The sequence below is a fragment of the Diprion similis genome, chromosome 6 (genome assembly GCF_021155765.1).
Source record: "Diprion similis isolate iyDipSimi1 chromosome 6, iyDipSimi1.1, whole genome shotgun sequence".
NCBI lineage: Eukaryota > Metazoa > Arthropoda > Insecta > Hymenoptera > Diprionidae > Diprion > Diprion similis.
Window position 1 is genome coordinate 22,892,747 of NC_060110.1, and position 27,813 is coordinate 22,920,559.

The 27,813-nt window shown below is 39.1% G+C and overlaps 1 protein-coding gene across 1 annotated transcript; it reads left to right on the forward strand.

Moving 5' to 3' along the window:
* Window positions 1-27,813, forward strand: LOC124407549 (ATP-binding cassette sub-family G member 4-like). Its single transcript, XM_046883792.1, has 12 exons — window positions 1-525; window positions 8,742-8,913; window positions 19,228-19,466; window positions 24,086-24,203; window positions 24,320-24,509; window positions 24,567-24,774; window positions 24,859-25,035; window positions 25,140-25,510; window positions 25,629-25,797; window positions 26,005-26,105; window positions 26,216-26,371; window positions 26,882-27,813. Exons 2-12 carry the CDS (start codon window positions 8,762-8,764, stop codon window positions 27,224-27,226), a joined length of 2,226 nt encoding a protein of 741 aa, XP_046739748.1. The 5' UTR covers window positions 1-525; window positions 8,742-8,761; the 3' UTR covers window positions 27,227-27,813.

Here is a 27,813-nt window from a genome sequence, read left to right on the forward strand (position 1 = left end):
GCTCGTCAGACGGCGTAGCGCACAGCTGATTTTGACGTCGTGTGTCGTCGGCGAAGGCGAAGGCTTATAGTGTGCTTATCGGAAAGTCAGTAAATAGTGCTGATAATTTCCGTATCGGCAATGTGCTCCGCAATTTCTTCGTAGCGTCGTTAGCCGAGATCAAGTGCGTTGATTAAATCGAAATTTGAATTAGAAAAAAAAAAAAAAAAAAAAAAAAAAAAAACTTGGAAAACCAAAACCAAAAAGAAAAATAAAACAACCACGACCGCCACACGACGAACAAAGAATCGTAAAAAAGAAAACGAAAACCGACGCGTTTCGCGAAAGGGCAAATGACCCATCGGACGTGTAGAAAAGTGCCCGTTTCCAACTGCTCATCGCGAATTATCGCGCCGATTCAAAACCGCGTGCAGTTAATTCACCTTACAGTGCAAAAGAAAAGTTTAAAAAAATATTTATCGTCATGTGTTTTACCGAGGAATGAATTCGGATACTCGTAGAGAAACACAGTGTCGCTGCTGCTTGGTGAGTTACTGCAGATTTTTATCATATACATATTAGCATCGTTTTCGCGCAAAATCGTCACGCAGTGCAACGAGATGCAGTTTCAGTGGTCAAATTCTGCGCGAGTCGGACGACGCGTAATGCTCTCTCTCTCTCTTTCTTCGAGCAAGAGGATGAAAAAATTGTCAAAAATTCTTTTCCAACGTGAATTACAACCAGCACCGAGACTCTTTTTTTCCTTTTCCTGTTTATTCTCTTCTAGAATTTTTACCTCGAGCAAATAACGTACGTATCTACGATATTTTCGAACAAAGGCAGACCAAGCTGTTTGCTTTTTAACTGTGCTGGCGTTTCTGGCGTGTACTTACATTCTACATTTTACGATCAGTCACTCTCTTACATTTGCACGCGAAACTTCTCGCCATCGTCGTGTTCGGATCCAAGCGATTCTCACTTTTCATTGCGATTGTTGCGAGCGATACAATCGGCGATTATTGTCCGCAATATAATGGCTATTCACCACAATGTTTGTTTAACGCACCTGTGCTCAGGCGCAATGTAAATCTTCCATGGATGCAAATCGTTCGCTTTTACCGCAGCTCGACTCGAGAAGTATAAAAATGCATATATACCATATATATCATAGTCGGGATGCGTGCCAAAAAACCGCACACTTGTTTTTACGCATTTTTCAAACTCGTCATTTCGTTATCTCCCCTATCACTGTGTGTATCGGTGGAATTGTTGGAATTATTATTCCATGCGCAAAGACATACGTTTCTTTGTTTGTAACCGTGTTCAGCCTACTTGCAGACAGACACTATATAACATCCGCTTTGCGCAGCTGCGCGTTAATTATTGCCCTCTTAATCAACTCGAGTGTTGTGTGTATCAATTTTTCTCAAATTTTCAGCTCCGTCATTTCACGCGAATGGCGAAAACCTCGGATGGTTTTTCATGTTGTTAAGAAAAATCGTTTCATTTCATCCGAAGTACTAATCTTCGAGATTTCGATTCGAAAGCAACTTTTAATTCAGAAACTGAGTCGAAAACAAAGATTCATTTACCAAAACTCGATCATAGAGCTTTTTTACTATTTTTAAATTCAACATGACGGATCGATTTATAGATTCATTTGCCTAATCATCCGTCCACAAGCTTCACGGAGTGTTGAACACCTTTTTATCCGTCAGACTTGATCACGCGTGGTAACTCTGGACTTGGATTCATTCTTTCTAACGATCAATCGAAGATGCCATGACGTAAAGAAGAATCCTTGCGAACTTTGCATTTATTAACGACAAATCTTATCTCAAGCCCCGACGATTTTAGCTACCCATATCACGTATTTTTCCTCTTTCTTTGTTCGTTTGTTTTTCCTTAGATTCATTCGCCAATCTGTGGTTAAAAGTCTGCCTCATTAATCACCTCCGGTTTGTTTCTGCATATCCGAATTACAGTTAGTACAGGTTTAATTTGTCCTTATTTTTTCTCTCTTGCTTCCAACGGGATATCTACAGTAAAACTGAATTTACTCCCGGACGAAGGAGCGGGATGAATGTATAACGGAACCTCTAGCTCTCCCTGGGGAAGACGATTCTATTCCTGGATCGAGCGCGTCGTCATCTTTCCTTTTTTGTGAACCCGAATCGTCCTGTTTGAGTGAATTTTGAACCCTCCTGTAGCCTCGGCGCATCGTCGATGGTGCTTCAGCTCAGACAAGGTCCATCGGCTTTTCTTCCCAGCCTCCGAACAGGAGAACCTCTCGAGCGAAACACAATGTCGGAGCTTAAAAATCTGCGACAATTATTCTCAATCTCGTCCAAAATTCTGCAGAAAATGTTTATCAAGTTGTTTGCATTCACGGGGTGTCATTCCGCAGTCTGATTATTCAAATTGCAACTAGGATTTGCGGTATTCGAATTCAATTCGCGTATCCTTAATGTTGCACATCATCTCTGCATCACTCGGAGACGCTTTCTTCTCCTGCAGATTTATTTTTTCGTCAATGAAGAGAATAGAGTTCACGATTATGCTTGTCCGGATTTCTTCTCCGTGGTCATCATCGCGTTATACTATTGAGATGAATTAATCTCGCAGTTTTTTGCATGTGTGCGTGAATTGAAAATAATTAGTAACGTGAGGTTCGACGTCGTCAATACCATTGCTCGTTGCTTCGCACAGTCGCACGTCAATAATTTCAACCAAGCATCTGTATGACGTAGGTGAAGACAGGGTCATACTCTTTTCAATAAAACCTAACCATCTTACCAAGCGGAGAATGATTCTTACGCGCTTCAGCATCTTGCCGCAAGACTCTATAGCGTGACGCGTAATCATTTATAACGCGTAACATGCCAGCGGCATGTTCATCATCGTCTGGCGGATAACGCAAATCATTCTAAATTAACTCGCGAAAGAATTTTTCTACGCGTTTCGTTGGCGTCAATTATCGAAAGTCGGACTGAGCTTTTACCGCAACGCTTTAATTGTCGAAATAATCGTCGTAATTTCTCAGCGATAATCATTGTCCATCAAATTTGCCTAAAAAACGATGGTAATTAGAATATTAGGGTAAATATTTTGAATGACCGATATATCGAAATTTGAAACATCCAAAATAAAGTAATGAGAGATGATTTGTTCGAAATCTTGATTTTCGAAAGTGTCACTGATTAGAATGACTAGTAATCAGTTCATTTTTCTTTACTTTATTTCCCTTGTTTGAAACTTCGATACATTGGCCATTCAAAATATTAACTCTTCCAAGTTTTGACCCCCACCCCTTAAAAATTTTTTCCTGCTTGTCACCCTTTTTTGTGATCATAAATTCTTCAGCCGGTAATTCAAAGCTTTGTTATACGGCGTCTCACGTCTCGTCGGACTTCGACGTCACTCGCTTGCTAACGTATCGAACCAGTTTCGCGTTACGCTGATAACGAAGGAGAATTTTCAGCCGCTTAAAAGCTTCTTGCATTCAAGTTGCTGCAGTCTCGTCTACGATATATTGGCAGCTTTCCAACGCGTCACGCCAATCAGTCTGATTCTACGATAAGAATTCGGTCGACTTTTCTCTCAATTTTCTCCTGGAAAAACATGCAGATTGCATTTTTATTTCTGGTCAATTTTCTTGGATCATTTTTTCTTCATTCAAAGTGCAGAGGTTAAAGAGTCTGAAAATTCCTAGATAAAATAAGTAGATACAAAAATGTGAAAATTCTTTAACGATCAACACAAATTGAGCAGTGATTATCCGTGAGGTTAAAGTTCGTAACGAACCGTTCCTAAAAGAAAAACACGTTGTTTAATAACTTTATGGAATCTTCAACGAAATTCAGTGAGCCGTATTAATACAGCTGTACCAAAACTCGCAATTTGCAAATTGAACTACGTCAAAATTATGAAAAAAAATTAAAAACTAACTATTTTTATTCCACCTTCTCGTCATTGCGTTACCGTTATTAACTTCAGCCTTACGAATCCCTCTTTGTCTGCACAGTAATTCAAGCCTCTGTACACTCGCAGCGAAATCACTGCAGATACAAAAACTAGCAATATATTCCGTTGGTTTTGCTCTTGCAGACTAAACTTATTTCAAATCTGATAAACGTATACTTATTTAAAAAAAATAAATAAAGATGGGTCAAACAAACCTCACCATGTTTTTCATCTTTCGAGATCATCTCGAAAGCTCCAGTAATCTGCAAACGAGATCTGGAGCGAGTTACTCATCGTCACCGATGAATCATTCGAGAGTGAAGAAACGCAATTTCTTTCTCTCATCTCATCGCTCCCCACGTATTACGGAAGATTGTTAGCTCAGCATTCCTCATCGGCCTCGAATCGCTCTGCGAACGAACTTTCGCGCGTTGTAACCCTGAAACACTGAAGTGCAAGAATTTCGCACTGCAGGTCAAAAGGCGTCAATTATTCGCGAGCATAAACATCCGCTTGAAAAAGCTCAAAGCAGATTCTCAGTTCCAAAGTGTCAACTACTGTAAAGTTAGCGTTCCATTCTGTAAAAAATAATCTTTTTTGTTGAGACTTCTAGAATCTTCTCGACTTCCTGATAATTTTAAAAAATAGTTCAAGTCAATAAGCGTTTTGACGTATAAATTATTATTATCTAAACTTTTCCCAGCTAACTCGATGCAGTCAGTCGAGAATGTGAGCGTTTGAAAACAGGATTCATCCCTGAATTTCGGAATCTCAATGACTGTCGTTTCTGCATTAAAATCGCAGACGTTCAAAGGTCCGTAGATAGCGGCTGACCAGTCCGGGTCTCTTGATTCGAAGCAGGGACGAATCGTTAACCCCGCTAACGGCACCAGGCCGACATTGAAAGCAGGACCAAAGTCTGACGACCAGGATTCAGGGACACTCGGTGACTTTCTATGGAGCATTCGCAGCCAACGACTCACCGCCGCTGGACGTGGTGCGAATGACCGGTAAAAAGAAGATAAAAAAGCAATAAAAAAATTGATAAAAATAAATTCATTAAAATTTCGCGCCAAAACAGCGAATGAATCACGCCGTTGAAACATCACATTCAATTGCCGATAGCACGCGACCGATGCTTCAAAGGCGTGCAGAAAGCAGAACAGTCAGAATTAAGTGCAGTCGCACTCGGATGTTGGGATACTAATTAAATACATATGTGCATATATAATAAACGTGTTTTTATGCGCTAGCTCGACTCACGGACAAAGACTTTGGAACTTCTATCCTGACATTATCAGTCTGTAGTCAACACCTAATCACGTGTTTACAAGACTGCAAGATGCACGGTTTCAGCCTGATCATCGGTCGCCACTTCCGGTTGTTACGTGGACTGTACAGGTTATTACCGGATGTGTTTCCACATCATCTTATGCTTCGATTATTCAATAATTTTTTTCTTTTTCTTCCGCGCGTGCTTTATTTATATAAACCAAATGCAAACGCTGTGATCGACATTCAATGTCGATCCATCCACGTCGATCTAACTTCACTTAAAGATTTAGTAAATTAATAGAGATGAATAGTCATACAAGCGAATTACATATCGCACAATCAAAGTTTGAAAAGTTAAAACTAGCCTCTGTTGACTTGAATTTGATTGTAGAAAAATGTACTCACGATGTAAGAAAACATTTAGACAAATACTTGTTGAAATGTAACGAGTTGAATTATCAATAATTCCGAAAAACTCGAATTTTGTGACCGTTTTATAGTCTTTCAATAATAATAACAACAATAATAATAACCATAGTAATAATAACAATAGTTACTTTTATCCACACTCCGCAGTTTTTTTCCAACTTTGATAGATCGAGACTAATTTTTTCCTGAATTTTTTCCACCTTAAAATTTTTGATATCTCAAAAAACTTTGGGACAAAGTGAGCCCCTTAAACTTTTCAAATAACAAGGAACAAAATTAACCATCTCAACCTTTTTATTAAATTTGAATTATTCGGAAATGATCATTCCTCCAAATATTTTATTTTGATTTGAGGCATTATTTTCTTAAGGGGCCCACTTTGCCCCACCCACTTCTATATATACTCTATAAATCACCAGAGTGTCAAATAAATTTCCTTCGCAAGAACTCAGTTTCATCAGGAAAACATTGTCTGCAAACTCATCGTGAGTTGTTAAGTAACTGATAAACTTATCCTTTCGTGAAAAACATGTTGACGTTATTTGAAATTAATTTCAAGTTATCTGCACCGGATATCCATTCGCGAGTAAAACGAGTCGTAATCTAACTAAATTGAAGAAACGCTGAAATATTAGTATTAAAGATATGGAACAATAATATGACCTTTTCAATGCAGTTATATCAACTCGATTAAATTTTGAACCTTGATTTCTCGAGTGTTTTCATTTATCTAATCTTTTTCCCTGGACTGTACTCGGTACGCTACTTACTTCACTCAATCACGAGTCGAAACACAGAACATTTTCAGATTATGCAGCATCTCTCGTTTCAAACGACAAACTTAACCTCGATTGAATAACTGATCATGCTTCATCCATCTCTGCTCTTTTTTTGCAAGAATAATTCACCGAAATTCAAACGTGATTAAACGCTGCGTTGATCTCACTTACACGCGTAATTGCATCTCATTGCTCATTATCAATCAACGGTCTTGTTATTCCCGTAGGTGACTTGTCAGAGGGTTTGTGCAAATTTAAAACGACAGCGTGGATTTCATGTGAGATATATATATATATCTGAATGAAATGTTTAGTTTTCATATAAACAATTATGTTCAATTATTACCTAGCTTTCTCGAGGAAAAGTAATCATAGATTCAAGCTTAGGAAATTATTTGACTTTGACTAGTTGAGAGTAAAGCCCAACTTAAAACGTTTCGCTTTATGAGGTGTGCAATTACTCGAGTAAATTGATTTCCGAATAATTCATATTTGATAAAAAGTTCAGATGATTACTCTTGTCCCTTGTTGTTTAAAAAATTTACACTTTGCCCCCCTCCCATACAACAATTAGTTTCCAGTCAACTGACATCGACTTGAATTTTCGATATCCACTCAAATATCAAATTCCTTCTACTTCGATTTTCAATTATGATACCGACGAAAGGTATCCAAGTTCTATAACGATCGCGAGTGATCCCTTAACCCTGTAACCTGCAGTAAAATGCGACGGTATTTTCGTCGTACGTCACAGAACCCTTCGAAACCACGGCGCAACTCTACGTTTTTCATATCTAGAAAACGTCTGTCATTTGGGGATAAATTTAACCACGCATAAACGTGGTACTCATTAATTCCAAGAAATCATTAGGCAATCACTTCGAGTCTGGCGCACTCGTTGTCTCTTCACCGAATCCCGTACGTCGTCGTCAAGATCTTCTGACATTAGATGTAGATTTCTATTATCACCTCTTTTGAAATACCCGAAAATTTGTGTACAATATACCGTACAATATGTATTCAAGTATATATTAAAGTTCTTTTGAAATCCGTGATGTATTCTCTCGAATGTCGAGATTTTATTATTATTAATACAGTTGAAATCTCGTCGTTTCAAAGTTTGACAATAAGATACCCGCGACGAGACAAAACTTATCACTGGTTTAACTCTCGTACAGAAATTGAATGCAAACAATCGTTTTAGACCCAAACAATTATTGTTACGTACATATTTACACCCGCGTAGCGTTGGGGTGTTCCAACGCTTCATGTTTGCGGATAAAATCTACCGTGGTTCGAAGTTTGTTATAAACATATATACTTCGGAAACACAATTTATCCCCGCTTACCAAATCGGCGATAAAAGCTTGACAGGTTTCTCTAAAATTATAAAAATGTAAATATATATATATATACATAAGGCAATAGGGTGGAATTCGCTTGCCTCAAGCTATTCGACACTCTTTCGCTTCTCGCGTGAGGATGGAATTTTGACCATGGAATTTTCGAAGCGAATTTCACAAGCCTGAAATTGACCGCATTTTTCGTCTCACTGATTAATATTTACAATTTTTCTAAAAATAAGCATCACGTGGAAAATTATGTGGGTCAACACGAATTTTGAGTCTGGATTGTAGATGTCGAATTTTGAAAAAAAAAAAAACAGTTTAATCAGACAAAGTTTGCTTTTTTTTAAAAAGTAGGATGATATTTTGGATTTTAAGAAAAATTACCTGTTTTCTCAAATATTTATTGTAAATAACAATTAATTAAACTTCAGTTTCGCACCTGAATGACCGTTATTCAAAAATAATAATTAGCAATAAACCACAAGTGTAAAGGAATTGATAAACAAAATTAAAAAATTAATAGTTTTCGTACTTTTTCTATGTTCGTATGAACTTTTTCGTATCAAACCCCAAACGTCGTTCAAAGTTATAAAAACTAACATCGTTAATTATTTACTTCTAAAATATTCCGCTGATATCGATTATGATTAACAAAAGACAATATCTGGTTTACAGCTCGTTAAAAAAACAGAAAATCTATTCGAGTGACTTTACAAAAAATAGTATTTATTTAATAAAATGATCTTTGGAGAATGAAATCGAAGGAATCTACTAGATTTTTAACGATATTTGAATCGAAGTATTGAGCTTTTGTGGCTGATTCAAGTATTTTTATTTTCACATTTCTATCACAAATTTAATAAAAATTATCGATTCCGGCTAGCCTGCGACTTTTTTAACGCCAATCGCACTGAGCGGATAAGTTAGTGCAAAAAACTGATTAAACACGCTTCTTTTTCGTCTTAGACGTTCGAGTAGCGGTTGAAGATGGCCGATCTGAAGAACCTGACTCTGGGTGGAGGGACCAAGTACAATGGAGACGAACAAGTCCAGTTCATCGCCAGCGAAAGTCATCGGGTGACGATCAGGTCGCCGCCGCCAACGCTGGGCTTCGAGAATCTCAACAACGCGATCCTCGGGTGAGTTTCATCGAATCGATCATATCGCAAAGTCCTGCGTTTCATTCAGAACGATCAAAAACCCGAGAGCTCGGGCTACGAAAGACGTCTAGTCTAAAATTCCCTAAAACCGAAACCATGATGGATCAGATTTCCAAGATAAGACGCCGCGAACAGCCAAACAAGTTCCATCAGTCCGACAAAACGCGTTAGATTTTTGACTCCAAATTTTGGATCTCATGGATATTTTTACTTTAAAACTGCATTAAATTCCCGATTCTCGTGTCTTTGGGTCATAACCAGAACCGAAATTAGGGCTCGCTTGATTCTTGGTAGCCTCAGTTGCAATATAATCGTGGTTCAGACCTTAAACTTATTTTCGAGCTTTTCTTCGCTTGAATTCTGTAAATACGAGGCTCGATTGAGTGCGACAAGATTCAATTTCAACGTAAATGAGACCTAAATTAGAATCGGCATATCTCAATTACAAAAGACTAGAGGGTCAAGAGGTTCAAATATGGGTTTTAAAAATTCAATTCGCGAGTTCAAGTTTAGTTTGTTACCCGAAATTTTTTCTTTATTTTTTTCTTGGGATCCAAGCTCAATGATAAAAAGCGTCCATTGATGTTGACCTTTCAACCCTTTCGTGAAGGCCCTCCTCAGAACCATAACATTTCGATAGATAGATAGATAGATAAGAAGTTTTATTTGATCCTTGAGCCGTAGCTCCGTGAATCACTAACTCAACGTAAAAGGACCACTCAAGTTAGTCGATCGCTGATTCTACTCATGCATTTCAAATGTAATAAAAACCAACATCTCTTATGCAACACCATAAATCATATCCTCTGTCTGAAAGCCTGTTTTTTAATTAAACATCTTTTCCTTTCAATGCGAAGCTGACGTCACACTTACAACTTGTTAGCCACGTGTTTCGCGGGCACGAGGCTTGTGCCTTTGATCATCGGTTCGTTACTGTCTTATTGTTAAACCCGTGCAAACCAGCTACCACTGATTGTTAGCGATTTTCAGTGCGTGCTAACGTCTTCATGGATTTTAACCGGTCATTCCACCGCCCTGTTTTTTTCTGAGAATTTACACGCAACATTCGCTTAAGTGTAAATGTTGAGGATTGGGGGACGAAAGGGTGAATTGGACAAACATGTTGTGGCTGGTCGCAGCTGGTCGCAATTGTCGCAATTGAACTGCTAACTCATGGATCAATTAATACTTATTATCACCGCGATATACCGACGGAGAAAATTCAAGGAACTTTTTAACGGATTATTCATCTCCTTCGAAGAATGGAATTAGTGTCCAGCTTCTGCGACGTTGGGTTTTGGTTTCCAAACTTGGACTTCCAATGGTACCAATTACGTCACAATTCTCGCGGGGGCTTTTCTCTGTGCTCGATTTCTCTGCAGTTTAAGTCGCTGAAAAGCCTTCGGTTATGAAAGTACGATGTTCGTAGATGGAAACCTGAAGTTCCCGAACCTTGTTAGGCACTACTGGTCGCAGTGTTTATATCTCGACTACTTCAAGTCGAAAGAGAAACCCATTTCAACGTAATGACACAGGCGCCGCTAGAATTTCGCTTCATTAAATACGAGGGTTGGGGTAATTCGAGTACCATATACGCCATATTGTTCAATTACGAGCTTTAGAACATTCGCCGTTAAGAGCCTCTCGAAATTTAGTCACTGCCGAAAACAGAGCTTACCGCCGATTCAATCGCAAGCAATCGGAATACAAGTTGACGACGAAATGTCGACACTTCGTGTTTGATCGATCATTCAACGAGTTCAATCTTATCGCCGCGTCTTTTCAACGGATGAAACCAATTCGGTATATACACTTTGAAGAGTTCCCGCAGGAAATTCGGCAAACGCGAGGTTTCTTTATTGCGAATCGGTTAAAACGTGTAGCTCTTTTCCAACCTTCGACAGGCATTCAACGAACTTTATCAAATGGTCGCCGATACTAGTTTCTTCTTTGGTGATCCTATTCCACTTTTTTATACGAATAAAATTATTCGCGACGAGTAATCAAAGTTAAAGTGATTCGAAAAGAAATTATACGTTACTTTGCATGAAAAAACCAGCTTCTTCCATCATTAATCCTCCGTCGACGTGCTACAATTCATCCAGCATGGCCTTGACCGCAGACTACAAACAGGGTCATCGACGAATGACGTAAGGATGATCCCCTCGCGTCTTCTCTCACATGTTTGCAGATAACCATGGCGTAATATCTCGTGTGTGGCGTATTTACGCTAGTTATCAACCGACCGAGATGCATCACTCAAGCTAGTAATTCCGGACGTCATTCAGACCAAAAGCTCCGTGTTAATTATCCGGGTCCAAAAGCGTCCAGCTCACAAATCAAAATCAGCCCGCGGCGTTTGGTCGGCATTATCAAAGCGGCGGGATGGCTTGGAGGAAAATTCGATTCAATTGGTCGACGGAGATAACTCGTCCTTGATAGGGACGACGTTCCTTTGTTAAACAGGCCGACAATGGGGAAAATTTTAGGGGAGGTCGAAACCCACGTGAGATTCGTCGTTGGATGAAGCATATATGATGTATAGGGAAAAACATGCGACGCCATGATCCCTCGGGAAGCCCGAACATCCGGGATGAAACGCGATTCATTCCTCATTTTATTCACAACTTTCGCGAGAATATTTCCTTGCTGTAATGATCGCCGGTTTTTATCACCGCTCAAATTCGTGCCGAGCTCGAAATGACCCGAAGCTCGACGGTGCTGATCGATATTCCTCGACTCTGATAGCATTTGACAAACAACAAAGACGAAACCGTGTTTCGTGATTCGCTTAAATGCGAAATATTATTTGTCATACGAAATTCGGACCTTAGATTTTTCGCAGGAATTATCTGTGTTCATTAGGGTGGCGCAAAAAACCCGACTATTTTTTTTTTTTTTTTTTTTTTGAGTCTCGTGTGACAAAATGTTAGTTTTTGATGTTTTAAGAGGCCACTCCAAAGGACAGTTCATTTTTTAAAACGTCAGAAATCGTCAAAAATCGATTTTTTTTTTTTTTAAATTTTTTTTTCGTTACGGTATGATTATATAGACAAAAAAAAATAAGTTTCCGAAAGTTTCGGTTCAAAATTTGAATTTTGAAAGGTCGCTCATAATTTTTTTTTCAATTTTTTGGTGCATTTCTTTAGATCTTTTCGAGCGACCTTTTAATATTCATATTAAAATTTCATAAATTTATTTTCTTTAATTTAGTAAGAAAGAATCGATAACAATACACCACGACATGAATTAAAAATCAAACAAAATACTGAAAATATAATTTTTTGACGATTTTTGACATTTTAAAAAATATGGAGCGACCTCTTAAATTTTTTTTTTTAAGCTGTCCTTTAGAGTGGGCTCGTAAAACATCAAAAACTAATATTTTGTCACACGCGACTCAAAAAAAAATAGTCGGTTTTTTTGCGCCACCCTAGTGTTCATAAATTATAAATCGAACGTAGTCCGACGATTGGTTAAGAAACGTCATTTCGTTAAAGATTATTCGTAATTCCGACCAAGACTAAGAAAATTTTTGTCAATCAAGACTCAGCACCAGATGTTCAAAAGAAGTTTCCTTTTTTTCGCATTACATCCAATTTCAAAATAGGCAAATCTGTTTTACCCGCTGCTCGATCTTCTCCTTAAAGTCCATTTCGCTCCATTCGATCAACCGTAAGTTAGGCATCAACTTCAGTCTTTTCCACACTAATAAGAGACGTTTTACAATCACTGCAGTAGTGTGGTTCTCTTACTTCTTAAAAAAATAAAAAAATAAAATAAAAAACTAGAACTAGAAATTCCTGCGGTATACATATACATATACTTATGTACATACCTACTCATAGAACAAAAATAAGATTGCGGATTTAATATTCGTGCGGCTTTGCCTCGGCAAACAAAGGATTCCTATCACTCTGAAAAGCAGCTCCTATGCTAATAGTAGGCACGATGTGTATATCTATACGTGCGCAACATTCACTGATTTACAATTCGAATGTACCTAAGCCAAGGAATACGTCACTCGTTCGTAACGGTTGTAGGCGGGCTTATGAATCACGGGCTTAAACTTGTACTATTCGACTCAACAATTTTGATCTCTGTTCCTTCTGGTGTCCACATCATGTATTCCACATTAGGGTGACCGTTGAAGGGTTGTTTTGTGGGGGAATATCAATGCTGGATGGTCGTAGATCGACTTTAAATATAAGAAAAAAAATCTCTAATTTTTTAAAATTTTTCATTTCGAGCATTGTGGAAAGGAATTCCCCGCAAATCTTCCTGTTCAATTGAAAATAACGAAGATTCGAAATTCAACAAAGATTAAAAAAACGTGTAAAATACGACTTTATATAAATTGAGAAATTATTGAAAAATAATATACTAAATTAAAACATCCACGACTCGTATGGAATGTACGATCTACAGGGAGACTAAGGGATGAGAATGAAAATCTGAAAATATTCAAGAGCAATTTTTTCTACCTTTTGAGTCGATTTATGACAATCCCCGGTTCTCAGAGAATCAAAAGTTGGCATATCTTCACTGATCAAAGTTCATTTCAAGATCTCAACGTTTCTTTCTCTTCTCTTTTTCAATCGCATGATAACTAGTCGTTCCTCCTCACGTACAAGCCAACTGCCTCGTTTGTTTTCATGACATTTTTATCTCGATACTTGGAAAGCGATAGCTCACTCGACACGGTAAAGTCTTCTCTCTAGTTTATGCATTTCAGCATAGTTTTTTCGTACGATAGTTGACAGTGCAATTTTTCGGAACGACATCTTCATCTCGGTGAAGATATTTACACGTGTGAGCAACTTTGCAGGTATTACGAAAAAGGTGCGTTCAGATGAAAGAGGAGACTGTGACTTGTAGGTAACGACTTTGATGTAACAATTTTACTTGTCAAGCGATTATTCGTCTATTTTATTACGCTCAGCCGAAAACGCTTATAAAATATTGCGTCAATTATAATATTAAATAATATGAAATAACAATTATAGCTCTTTGGTTTTTTTAATTCGAATAAACTTGAATCCTGCTTTACAAATGACTTTAAATTACACGAAATGGTGAAGTTTTGTTGAACAAAATCTTTGAAGATAAAAATAATTGAAAGACGATGAAAAAGAAATCTTATACACTTATTATTAGCAGCAGTTCGAGCAGGGCTCGTCGAAGCTGAGGGAGAAAGGGCGAAGGAAAACTAATGTATCCTCTTCATCGATCGATTGCCATCTGACCTGAATCCTGTAACAGTTGGTGCTCGAAGGCAAACCTTGGTGTGGCATTATTGGCGCTATCAGAATCACGTTCTTCCTTTTCCAGAGGATCGAATGCTTCATTTTCAAAGCTACTTTGTAAGCCGGTGGCTCTTCGTCCGTTTCTCCGATTCAAATGCCTGTAAATCAGGATACTTTTGATATACTCTTGATCTTGATAACATGAGATCATCAAGTCGCTAGATTTCGCATGATGATGATAAAAAATATATTCTAGCAACCGATAGTGTCTAATATTAATTCTATTGTCGTGCATATAAATTAAGGGAAGACGAAGTGAAGACCCTGAATATTTTTTCAATTAATGTAACGTATCTTGGACAAATGAGGTAAAAACTTACGCGCAGGTGTTAATCTTTTCTTATCATGAAACTAATTCGGTCGTATCGAGTATGTATCAAGTTGTGTTTCTAATTGACGTGAAGGTCAGGATCACAACGTTGCTTCAACGTGCTCATCGCTTCGAACTGATTCCGGAAACAATAAAATCAGAAGAAAAGAAGGCAAGGAGATGAAAAAATCGAGCCTCTACTGAATTTTAGCTTTCCGCTTTTATTATATAAAATTTCCAGCATCCGTTTAACAGTTTCAGATCATGCTCGAAAGTCGATTTCAGGTTTTAAAACAAAGCTGAAAATTTTGACGAACCCTCGTCGCGTTCGAACTCACACCTAAAAACTAAAAAAACAGCATCCCGTTGAGATGAAGCGATATTTCACGCGCGGTTATCACGTGACATACCCGCGGTGAAAATGAAGCTTCAAGCTCAAAATAACACGTGGGTTATCGATCAATGGAGCTTCTGTCCGCGGTTCAATAGCTCCCAGAGCTTGCGTGACGTTGAAAATTTGGACCGACGTTGGAGTAACGAAAATAGCCGCGCGGTGAAGATTAATTAATCGTTCCATCTGTGCGGAGGGTTTTATTATTTACACTTCCGAACCCCCGAAGTTAAGCTGTGAAGTTTAGCCAAGCTTCGAGTTTAGGAAAACCGACTTGGCGCTCCTGACGTAATTGCCGATTGACAAATTTCACAACGATCAATAGTTAACGTCGCGATCACGATCCGCCGAGTGGATATCTACTTTGTAAATTTTACAAGTACTGGCCTATCTATCAGGTGGCGATAAAAATTCCTACAAAATCAAATCGGCCACTGGATAATAATCCGACTGTCAGTCGGTCTATCGATGGTCGAAGTCCCTTGCGGCGAGGGAGAAAGAGGGGAGAAAATTAAAAAGAATATCATGAAGAGAGCTTGATGCGATATACTGGCTATGATCACTCGTCAGATCTCGATAATCGGTACTTCGATCCGATAAACGTCACCGGCAATCCATTTTGTAATCGTTTTAATCTTCCTCAGTATGCTCGTGAATTTTATTGAGTGAACGGTGTCCGTTTTGTATTCTCTGGAAACCTCGAATTTGTCATGGGACACGATGATTTTGACTACCACAAACACCTCAGGTGAGCCGTCAACGTTGTACTCACAGTTTTTTCTATGGCATCCCATGGAAAATAAACGCTTGATTTTCGATAGCTGGATTTAATAGTGAACGAGTTAGTTTCTTCTGTGGTGGTCTTCCAATTTTTTGGAGTCTTTTTCGACTTATTGTCAATACGAAGCGTGATTTTAAAACAAAGATATTACCGTGATAGTGACGTTTTCGGATTGCCGACCATTAATTCGTAAATGTGGAAAACAATGTTTCATAATCATAACTTTTATCGGCGGAACTTTTTTCGAAATTCTGTGAGAAATCACGCCAGATTTTTTACGGAAATTTTCAAAGCTAAAAGCAGCGACAAAATTCGGTTACTGTTTTTTAAATATTGCACAGACACGAGTAGATTTCGAGGAATCAAAATAAACCGCGCATGGCAAAAGCGGCTAATTCCGTTTTGATTAAAATTCACCCCACGTGTTCGGCTCGTGAATAGTAACGAAAAGAATCCTCGTTTTTTTATTTCGTATGCCTAGACTGGAGAAGAGAAAAGAAAGTAAAGTAAAGTCTGACGCGGGTCCGCCGGAATATGCAACGTATGAATCTATGATCCTTTCTGCAGACGAGGGTCTGTTAAGGAGAGAAATTGTGAAAAAAGTGAACGCAGAAGGAGGGAAGTGATTTTCTGGCCCTATAAGGGGAGCCTTTTTTGTATTCGTCATTAGAGAGCCGCTGATTAATGAACGAAAAACTCCCCCAGCCAGACGAAGCTGGCGATTTGGTCCTTCGAGGGTTTAAAGAAACATAAATCGATCCTCGTCTCGGATAATTATAATCGTCTGCAACGCGTTGCAGTTGACGCCCAGTCGAAGCTTCGTTTTCGAGGTGATTTTTGTTCGCTAATTTGCTGGTAGATCGTAATTACTACGCGCTTCTCAGACGACGAATCGATGCTCGAAGCGAGTTTTTTCCGTCAGGATTTCACCAGATTTAAGGAGCTACCAAACGTACAATTCAGTCAAAACGTGTAAAGATAAAAATAGTCATTGGGAAGGGAATTTTTCTTTTTTTTTTTTTATGAAACCATAAATTACTGATGATTGTGCAGAGTTCCCAGCTTCGAATCATTTCTACAATGTAAAAATCGTTTCTGAATTTCTAAAATAAAAAAATCCATATTTTTTATTTGGCTTCTCAATCGATCAGCAATACAAGATTAGTAAAATCATCAAAAGCTAAGTATAGTAAACCAATACCTTAACAAAAGATATTTCTCTGTCATCCGAAATCTGATTCTATAATTTGTTGTATAAAATTCATTTGCAAAAAAACTAACGAGGCGATTTTTTCATTTTGGAAATGATTCGATGACGGGACCTTTTCAAAGTCATAAACAATCGTGCAGCTGTTGAGGCTAAAATTTATGGTTTTTCTAATCTTCCTTCTGTGTCAAGAGATTATCGTTTCAACTATTTAAATTCAATAAATTTCAATTCCACTTTCAAACTTTCGATAATCACGTTTATCTCTTTACAGCTTTTCGACAGAGCTTTACATTTCGTACATCTTTAAGTGGACGGCAATCGGATGCAGCTCCTTGCCAGATAACCGCTGCAAATTTCGGATGAAAATATTCTCAAGCCAGAGATCTCGGGCCGATAACGTCAGGCTTGACGAGCCGAATCGCGTGGCTCAATCTCCCGCTAATTACCCAACTGCAAATAATCCGTAATCGGTTGGCAGGCTAATGCCAAGATAGAAATACGATCGACGGATACGATCGCAAAAATTGCGCGAACTGCCTCGTCGATTCGTTGGCCAAATTTCAACAAGGCATAATCAGCCAAATGGCTATAAACGAATTTTACAACGTGCGAAAATACAACTTGCGATTAAATTTCGAAGGCCGGAAGCCGCCCTTGTCAGGTGTAATTTTGACTCGATACTAGTTAATTTGACAAAGCCAGATGCGCAATACAGTCGCGACTTCTCTACCCCGAATTTAGAAAGTCTAATTTCCTCCCTTGTAACTCGGCGAATATGCCTCGCCCACTACGAAACTCGGATGGAAAAAAACGTCTCAGGGTGAAAAAGCGCCGGGTGAGCTTCCCTCGCCGAAATTAGAACAGCTCGATACCATTGCCTTACACGATATCGCCGTACAGAAACAAACCTTCGAATCGTACCGAAATAACTTTTACACGGTTATTATCGCACGAATGTGTCGGTAAAATAAAGGGGGGATGCTTATGACGTCATATAGACACGGGGAAAAACAATTCGGGATGACTTAGTTGAACATTGGGGTGTTTCAGAAATAAAAAAATTTACGACTTTCCACCGTACCTCCTACCAAAAAAATATTTGTTTAGGTTAAAATAAAGATTCTGTGATTTTCCATGTGTAGAAAATTGCGCTGATTTAATTTTTCAAACATTTCTTTGAATTTGGGAGAAAACACGTTGTAGCACTTCAATTATTATTTTTCTCCTGACATTTATATTCAACCCAAATATTACGATCCATAACACAACGATATATCAACCGGGAATCTTATTGTTCTAAATTAAAAGTTCATATTGAATTGTAACTATTTTATAAGATTCAATTAATAATGAAAAAAAAATTTGTTAGACAGACTTGTCAAACATCGGTTGGAGACTTAATATCACGAGTGTGGATCTTCTTTGTGACGTAAATTGACATTGTGATTAATTTAAGCAATAAAAAAGAAATTTTATTCACTATACTTCATAAATTAAAAAAAAAAAAGTCAACTGAGCGCGATCTTTCTGACAAAATCTTTCTTTTAACCCGAACTAACTTTTTAGGGGGTTTGCCATGGTGAAAAATCGCCAATTGCTTTTTTCTGAAACACCGTATTTAATGTGTAAGAAAACAGGGATTTCATTTTCTCTTTAATTCGACAACGAGCACGAAAACCGCGCAGAATCAAGCGCCTCGAATTCGCGATCGAGAATCGCGAAGAGTTGCAGAATGAGGGTAGAAAGTACGATCGCAATAAGCAGCTTTCGGACGTTATACAGAACATCAGGTTCTTTTGTAGGTCGCGAAAATCGATAGCCCTTGCAGTTTTCCACGTCCGGTAATGACAGTCGCGCATATTGCAACGGATCGGGCTTTACTGTCGTTTATGCTGCAAATCCGTCGGCCGCATGACGTGGCTCGTTTTAAACGATGACGTTCGTATCTGTCATAATTTACACGCCGCTTCTAATTATCGGCAAAATATAAATGAATATTTTCATTTGAAATGGAAAAATATTTTTATTGAGAATATAAAGTATCAAAGAGAAAAAAAAAAAAAAATTTCCACTATTAAGACTAGATTTTGATTTCAAATGTACCGTTTCAAATAAATACGAAAAAATCGACGAATCAATATATTTTTACCGATTTAAACGAGTCATGTTAGATTATTTTTATCTTAGTGGCTGTCGCTAGTCCACAAAATTCGTCCTTTTGCGACGGTGCCAAATTAATTCGCACTGTTGAAAATTTCCTGCCAAATTTAACGTCTGCTCAATTATTTCTTTCAGGGGATCTCAGAACAACATTCACTGCAGCTGCAACGGGACCTCGACAAACGGAGCCGTTGCTACTGTGACCAGTGGCGGAATCCTGGCGCGAAAGGTGCCGAATCACAGCGGAGCGAGTCCTGGCAGCCAGGGAAATGGCAAACGGCCCGCCGTTTCCCTGACTCATCTTCCAAAACGGCCACCGGTCGACATAGAGTTCAAGAATTTGGCCTACAGCGTTTCCGAGGGCAGAAAAAGAGGTTGGCGAAATTTTTAACCAAAGAGATTTTTAAACAAACTCCAAAACCTGCATAGCCAAAGTTTCGAATTATGGATCTCTTTCCATTTTCCTTCCAAGAAATTACTTGCAAAAAGAAAAAAAATATTTGCAAAACGTCAAATCGTGTGACGGCCTTTTCTATTATACGACGGAACATCGTCGAATCAGGTCGTTGAGGTAAATATTTAAAATTCACAAAGAGCGCGGGTCGATCGATTGAAATCGGTGGCTCCAAACAAAATAAACTGAACGAAACGCCGAGTGGAATGGAATGCTTAAGTTCTAAGTTCACGCAGCAAAGGTCAACCATCTGAATTACAACAAGGGAGGAGGCCGTTCATTTATCTCGTCAACGAGTTTGCCGTTGTGATATTCATTCCAGAAAATTAGGGCCAGTTTAACGACGCGCGCCACTCCTGCAATCATTATCGATTAAGGACAATTTATAACTCCGATAATACGGGACGTTGAACTTTTCAATAAATCGATTAACGTCTTCGAATCACGCCGAGCGACGTGGACGCTTTCGCTGGTCGGTATGACAATCGCTCTTTTCCGACAACCTTTCATCCTGCCAAAAATAATATAATAATAGACAGAGATAAAAATAGAATTTAATGAGAATCCTAGGGGAGGTGTAGGCAGTCCTGGAGACTGAATTTTGGCTTTGGCGTTCAAAAAATTGGCGAGGAACTGCGGGGACAGGTTTGACCCAGTTGGCAGCTCAACCGAGTCCTGCGGTGTTTCCTGAACCAGTTCGAGTGTGACAAAAGGGGAAAAACCAGCAGGAAAGGTCCTACGGACGTGTCATTGTGCAGATCCTTCTTTAGTCTGTCTTTAGGAAGAGATCCTGCAAGGTTAAGGACGAGCCAGTAAATACGAGCAGCGATGAATCACGGGATCCTTCGAACGTCACAGAAATTTGAAAAATTATGCATTGACGAGTTTCTTCCTTCGAATCTTTTTTCTCCATGACAAAAAATGGTCAGCCATAATTTCACAATTTTGCACAGATTTTATTCACCCCCAAAATTTTATCGTCGAAATCGTTGTTTTTGGCAAATATGTCACGAGCTTGTGTCTTCCCTGATCCAGAATTCAAGGAACGCGCTTCGCACGCCGATCCTTTTGGCAAAATTGGCACGAGAGTTGATTGCCATACCAGGTTCAAACTTTGCTCAAAGGATATCGGAACCGTTTCGAAATTCCTTGGCTACTGCTCGCTTCGCTCGTCTGAGAATTTGTTCAGCCAGCTTTTTTTCTTACGATTGCGATTAATTCGACGTAAAAATTGCGACTCTGATCCTGTCTCGCGGTCCTTTTCGTATCCCAACGCTTTTGCAATCCTGGTACTGAAAATATTCCGCGACAAGGAATTCCGGATATTCTTTATATCTACGTGGCCGAGGAAATTCCTCGAGTATATTCAAGTGTCCTTTGCTCCCGATGACACGGCAAGAATTTCCCTCAGGGTTGCATCCCCTCATTTTTGTCCCGGCGAGGGAAATTCCTGACTCCGTAATCAGAGACGTTCGGTCAAAAAATTCCCGGCAGTTGACGAATTTTGCGAAGCTTTTCCAACGACCGGATGAACGGATTGGATTCGAACCGATTCACCTGAGCCTTTGAAATCGTGGAAATATGATTCGCGTGAACACCGTTCAATGCAAAAAGTTTTGGCAAAAAGTGCACTTTTGCCAAAACTAGATCGGGTGCAGGTGGGATTTTGGAAAATTGTATCTTTTTTCAATCGGTTGTTTAAAATTTATATTCAATTTTTGAGATATCGATGTGATTTTTTTTAAATTTATTTATTTATTTTATTTTTTTTTTTTTTTTTTTTTTTTGCATAATTGAACTGCTAAGATTTCAGTGTTGGTATTTCAAAAGGGATTATTATGATTCTGCGAATACGGTGAGCGCTATAAATAAACAAAGTGTTGAAAATGCCTGTTTTTATAGAATAAATGTAATTGTGGGAAGGCTATGAAGACTAGAAAAGCAGAACGCGGTATTCGGGGATTTTTGGGGTCGCTAGAAATGAATCTGATGTCAAAGTTTCAAAATTCAAAATAGCGGATCCAATATGGCGGACTCAAAATATAAAAATTGATCTGATTCGCTTGAAATTTGTTACCCGGGGGTTTTTGGAATCGTTAAAAATGAATCCGACGTCAGTATAAAAATTCAAAATCACGAAGCCAATATGGCAGACTCAAAATATAAAAATTGATCCAATTCACTCGAAATCCGATTCCATGAAAACAAATCCGACGTCAGAATTTCAAAATTCAAGTAAGCGAGTCCAATATAATGGACTGAAAATATAAAAATTGATCCTATTCGCTCACGTTAGATCCGCCGTTTTGAATTTAAAAAATTTCTCTGACCCGATCCCAATTTTGAAATCAGCGCCCTCGAGAACCCTTGCAGGAAAAAATGTACGCTTCAAAGGGTTAATTCGGGGTTAATTCTCTCGGCGAATGTCAGCGCATATAATTTTGAGCAGGTTAGAATGTAGATTATAAAATAGCGTACCTACCCTACGTAGCGAAAAGCGCAAAATTATTCAGAGCTTCAATTCAAGGGCGAATTGACTTCGCGTTGCGCCTAAGGGGAATTCGCTCCAAGAAGACGTCGGTCGAGGCTTCTTTGCGGCAGTCGTCGACTGTCCTCGTCTATGCAGACACACACAGACGCGGTGTGAACGACCTGCCCGAAAAAAATCGATACAAGTGTACCGAGGAACGACATTTTCCTGCAGAAGCCGCGCAGATGCACGCGGACATAAACCGCCCAGTGCGCCTGCACCTAACGATCCTCCGGGGAATTTCCCGACACGCAGCTGATCGTGAAAGCAACTCTTCGGCAGAGCCAAAGGGAGGATGGATTTTTTGCTAAATCCATAGCTTTCGGGTTCACGTGATACATTTTTGCTTGAATTTTTCCAAACAGGATCAAAAGTTTGATTTAGGTTTAAAAATAGGCAGGTTAAAATTTCAGCTCTTAATATTGTACGCCATTAAGAGGCTGCCCATCGCATTTTTATATTTTCCATAAAAATAATATCGGGAAAAATGGCTTTTGATTCTTCTGATTTTTATAACTAGCTAACGACGATGCGACGTACAGAAAATTTATAGACATGACTTTGTAGAGAATTGAACACTTTTTAAAATAAGTGGTTTATTGTTTTCTGATAAATGCACTCATTCGTAAGTTATTCAGTTAAATAAATTCAACTTTGACCTTGAAACATCCTGATATATACTGACGATTCAGTCAATTTTCATTGGCTAACGTTCAGAGAGTGGTTGGAGAACGATTTGCTGCAACAATTAATGATTCAAATTATGAACAAAAATTCGTGATCGTCGTATTAGGCAATTCGACAAACTTTTTGTTTGTTTCCCAGATTGTTAGCAAGAAATAAGTCAAATTCCTAATTCAAACAACAACATTAATCTTATATTTATATACTACGGAGAAAAGTTGACGAAAAATTTAAAACAGCAACAAATGAAAATAAACTTGTTTAACCTTGATAAATCTCTTCTTGTAACTATATATAATATATATACGAAATGACAAGTTGTTTGGTTGAATTGTGAAGGTTTTCTTTGATCCAAAGAAATGAATTAAATTTAGACTACGAACGATGTATTTCGCAATGTCATAAATTTTAAAGAAAGACAAGAAATAAACCTTGTTTTCCATAAATAAATTGATTTAAAATAATCAATATTTACTGAAGTGAATATCTTGTCAGTTTAACGTACGTTCGTTACATAAGTGAAAATCGACGAAACATTTCACCGGAAGCCAGTAATGTATTCGTTTCATTAGATCAATAAGTTATCGCAATCCAACCAAGCAATTCTATCTCTCGTTAAAATAGAATTCTATCGACGAATTCACTGAATTAAATGCAATTGCAAGTGAGGTGAATAATTCTTACTTCATTTACTTTCGGGAAATTAAAAATACTGGAAAAGTAAGAACAGAAAATGAAAATTCCCGCATCGAAATACAAGTTTAAAAATAATTCATCGAATCAATAGTAAATTGACGAAAATTACCAACAATTTTGGCACAAGAAAAAAATAAGTAACAACGCAGAGGGAGAAGATAAATATTCCTGTAATATTAGAATACGGATCGACACGCGACGTACGATGTTGGAGTGGAAGGAACGTCTGTAATATGGATGAAGATAGACCTTAGAATATTTATGACCAGTCGACGAAGTCCTCGATGTATCGTCTACACGAAAGCCTACACGAGAAGTGGCTGGATTATAGAAGCAAAAACGCGTCCGAGTGGAGTTTCACTTAAAAACCGAACAAAAATCTTGCGGACGTTCTATTGCTTCGTAAGAAAATTCGATCATTTTTAAAACAACTTGTCTTTCAGCAGTCCAATTAAAAAGTAAAAAAAAATCTTACCAACGTATTTCCAAATCAATCAATTTCCCTCCATACCGTACGCAATGGATTCAATTTACCATGGTTTTTTTATTTTCTCCCAAAATTCTCGTACCACAATCATTATTAGACGGAGAGAGAAATTTTTAAAACTTGATCATCCTTTCTGTTTCAGGATATAAGACTATATTGAAATGCGTGAACGGAAAATTCAGATCGGGAGAGCTGACGGCGATCATGGGACCGTCCGGTGCAGGAAAAAGCACCCTGATGAACGTCCTCGCGGGATACAAGTGAGTCCTCGGGGTCTGGTAGTCCGGAAACTGGACGCTGATCGTTCGAATCATCGGTTCATCAATTTCCGGTGAATATATTTCTCCACCAGCTGAATGTTGCGTCTTAATTCCAGGACCTCGCACCTCAGCGGTTCGGTGTTGATAAACGGAAAGGACAGAAACCTCAGGAGATTTCGAAAGATGTCCTGCTACATCATGCAGGACGATCGTCTGCTCCCTCATCTGACCGTTTACGAGGCAATGACGGTGTCCGCTAACTTGAAACTAGGAAAGGACATCAGTGCCGTGTCGAAGAAAGTAGTGGTGAGTTCGATATCCTAGTTCAAATGTCAAAGGAAGCTAACTTGACCTTCTTCGCAGATCGCAGAGATCATCGAAACCCTCGGGCTGAGCGATGCGAGCAATACTCAGACCCACAGCCTCAGCGGAGGCCAAAGAAAAAGACTGTCGATTGCTCTGGAGCTGGTGAACAATCCCCCGGTTATGTTCTTCGACGAGCCAACTTCCGGCCTCGATAGTTCATCCTGCTTTCAATGTCTCAGTCTACTCAAGTCCCTGAGCAGAGGAGGTAAGATCGATAACAGTAAGGATGCACACTCCGGTACAAGTGTCATGGAGTTGACAAATGCTTGAGACACCCTTCGTCCACCAGGTAGGACGATAATCTGCACGATCCATCAGCCCAGCGCAAGGCTCTTCGAGATGTTCGACAACTTGTACCTCCTGGCCGAGGGACAGTGCATATATCAAGGAAACGTTGGAGGTCTGGTGCCCTTCCTTTCGTCGATGTGCCTCGACTGTCCGAGCTACCACAACCCTGCGGATTACGGTAAGTCGAATAAAGTGTCGCCAAGTCCAAGTCAGGGTTAGACTCTCGAGACTTGAGGTTCGGACCGCCGATAGCCAACCGATTTTTCGCCTTTTCATACCCAGTTATGGAGGTGGCATGTGGCGAGCATGGCGAGTGTGTTCACAAACTGGTCATGGCGGTGAACAACGGGAAGTGCAACAACTACCAACATCATCAGGCGGCTCTGGCCGCTGCTCAGACGGTGTCGAATAACATTGCGAAAAAATCGCCAATCCAAGAACAGACCAAACCCACCGGAGCCTCGGCGCTCGTTCCAAATGGGGTTGCAAAAACACCCGGAGGACCGACTGTGATAAACGTACCTGTTTCCTGCACCACCTCCCTCCTGGACAGTGCCGAGAGCATAGAGCAAAAGGTCGGCTTTCCGACGAACGGATGGTTGCAGTTTTGGATATTGCTGAAGCGGACTTTCCTGTCACAGATCAGAGACATGGTGTGTATTCCATTCGTATGATTTGAATGTTAATAATTTTAGATGACGCTTCGCTAAGGACGAGGGTTTATTGCTTCAGTTCCAAATTCATGCAGGCATTCTTTTCTCTTGTTCGCAGACTTTAACAAGAGTAAGGCTGATTTCACACATAATCGTTGGATTTCTGATCGGTGCTATTTACTACGACATTGGAAACGAGGCCTCGAAAGTCATGAGCAACGCTGGATGCGTTTTCTTCACTGTCATGTTCCTCATGTTCACTGCTATGATGCCTACTATTCTCACATGTGAGTATGAAAAAGTTGAAAATAGAATAAATAATTATTGGACCGTTGAAATTGTATACTTTCTGCCGACTCTTTAATGATATGATGAAGATAAAGGAAAGAAAAGGAAACGAAGCTTATGTTTGTACTGTGAAAATGTGAGGGTGATCAGAGGCTCGATATTTTTCTTTTCCGTAATTTAACGAGAATTTCTGTTCACCATTTCAGTCCCTATAGAAATGGCGGTGTTTGTAAGAGAGCATCTGAATTACTGGTATTCACTCAAGGCGTTTTACTTCGCGAGATCTCTGGCGGACTTGCCTTTTCAAGTAAGGAAAAAAACACTTTACAACTAAATAATAATTATCTTCTTTCATGCTTTGGTTGCAACTATTCATACGCAATGCGTTTCACTTTAACTCTACTTTTCACTTCACAGATCGTCTACTCAATTGCTTACGTCATGATAGTATACTTCATGACGTCTCAACCTCTCGACGCTCGGAGATTTCTAATGTACCTGACCATTTGCATCCTGACATCGTTGGTCTCTCAGTCGATCGGCTTATTAATTGGAGCCGCAATGAGCGTAGAGGTGAGTCACATCTTCGTTGTCGTTGAAAAAAAAACGAGATTTGGGAAAACTTTTGCATTCTGATAATCAACTCATTCTTCTTTAACGCTCCGTTTAAAAATTAAATCTTCTGGCGTAGAATAACCAACAGCCTTGATTTTCACATCGACGGATAAATTTTTTGTCTCACAATATTTCAAAAACCAACAAACGGTTTTTAGTGGTTTTATTCTCACAATCTGATTCCATTTTGAGAGAAAACTGACTCTGCATTTCCAGAAATACTTTCAAAAATCTAACTTTTTTCATCCAAAAATAATTCTAAAACTGAAGAACCGGTTCAGACGAAACCTGGCTTACTCTCTTGTCTTCATTCGACTTGGAGTCGTTCACACTTGGATAAAAATTGTTCGATCCACTGCCGAGTCTTCCGCAAAAATAAAAATCCCTCTCGATTTGGCTAGAGGATTGATCCTTTGTGCCAGTCCATTATCACCGCTTATCAACGTCAATGAATCCTTTTCTTTTCAGAGCGGAGTGTTCATCGGCCCCGTGACGTCAGTGCCCATCGTGTTGTTTTCCGGTTTCTTCGTGAACTTCAACGCGATACCAGGGTACCTTAAATTCCTCTCATACGTGAGCTACATCCGTTACGGATTCGAAGGGGCGATGATATCGGTATACGGTGACAACCGGGCGAAATTAAAGTGCTCGGAGGTCTATTGCCATTTCAAAAGCCCGAAGAAATTCCTCGAAGAAATGTCGATGCAGAACTCAGTTTACTGGGTCGACGTCGTGGCTCTGATAGGATTCCTGATAGGCCTAAGGATCGTAGCCTATTTCGTGCTCAGATTGAAGCTCAGATCTCTTCGTTGATCCTTGATCGTTACCGCGTTACGTTTTATCGACAATAAGAAGTTGTTTTCATTTATCCAAATCATCGTTTCTCACGGTCGTTTCGTAACAACGCGCATGCACTCGATTGCACCTTCCGATTCGCGTTTTAGCAGACCGGTTATACACAATTTAATGCACATGAATTACATTAACAACGACGAGCAGATCGTTAGCCTTACAATCAGTTTTGTTGCGGGCTTGTTTTAGATGTGAATATAAACTAATTGCCGAACACGACGATTACCGGAGTGACGAAAACTCTAGGCTTTTGCGGTGATTCGCTTAATTTCTTATAGATATTTAATTCTATTCATTCGACCGATCGATCTTGTTTGATGGAATGGCGAGAGGATCGGGAGTAAAAAGGAAAGCTGAGGACCGAGAAATGAGAGAGTATAAAATGGAGGAAACACGATGAACGGAACTCACGGAATTGAACTATTATTACGATATAAGATAGCCAACTCGATCCTGATACTTCGATGGCTTTTAATGATATTCTCATTTTCACGTCACATTCGTACTGATCGATGTATAATTATCATATATACATATATTTGTATATA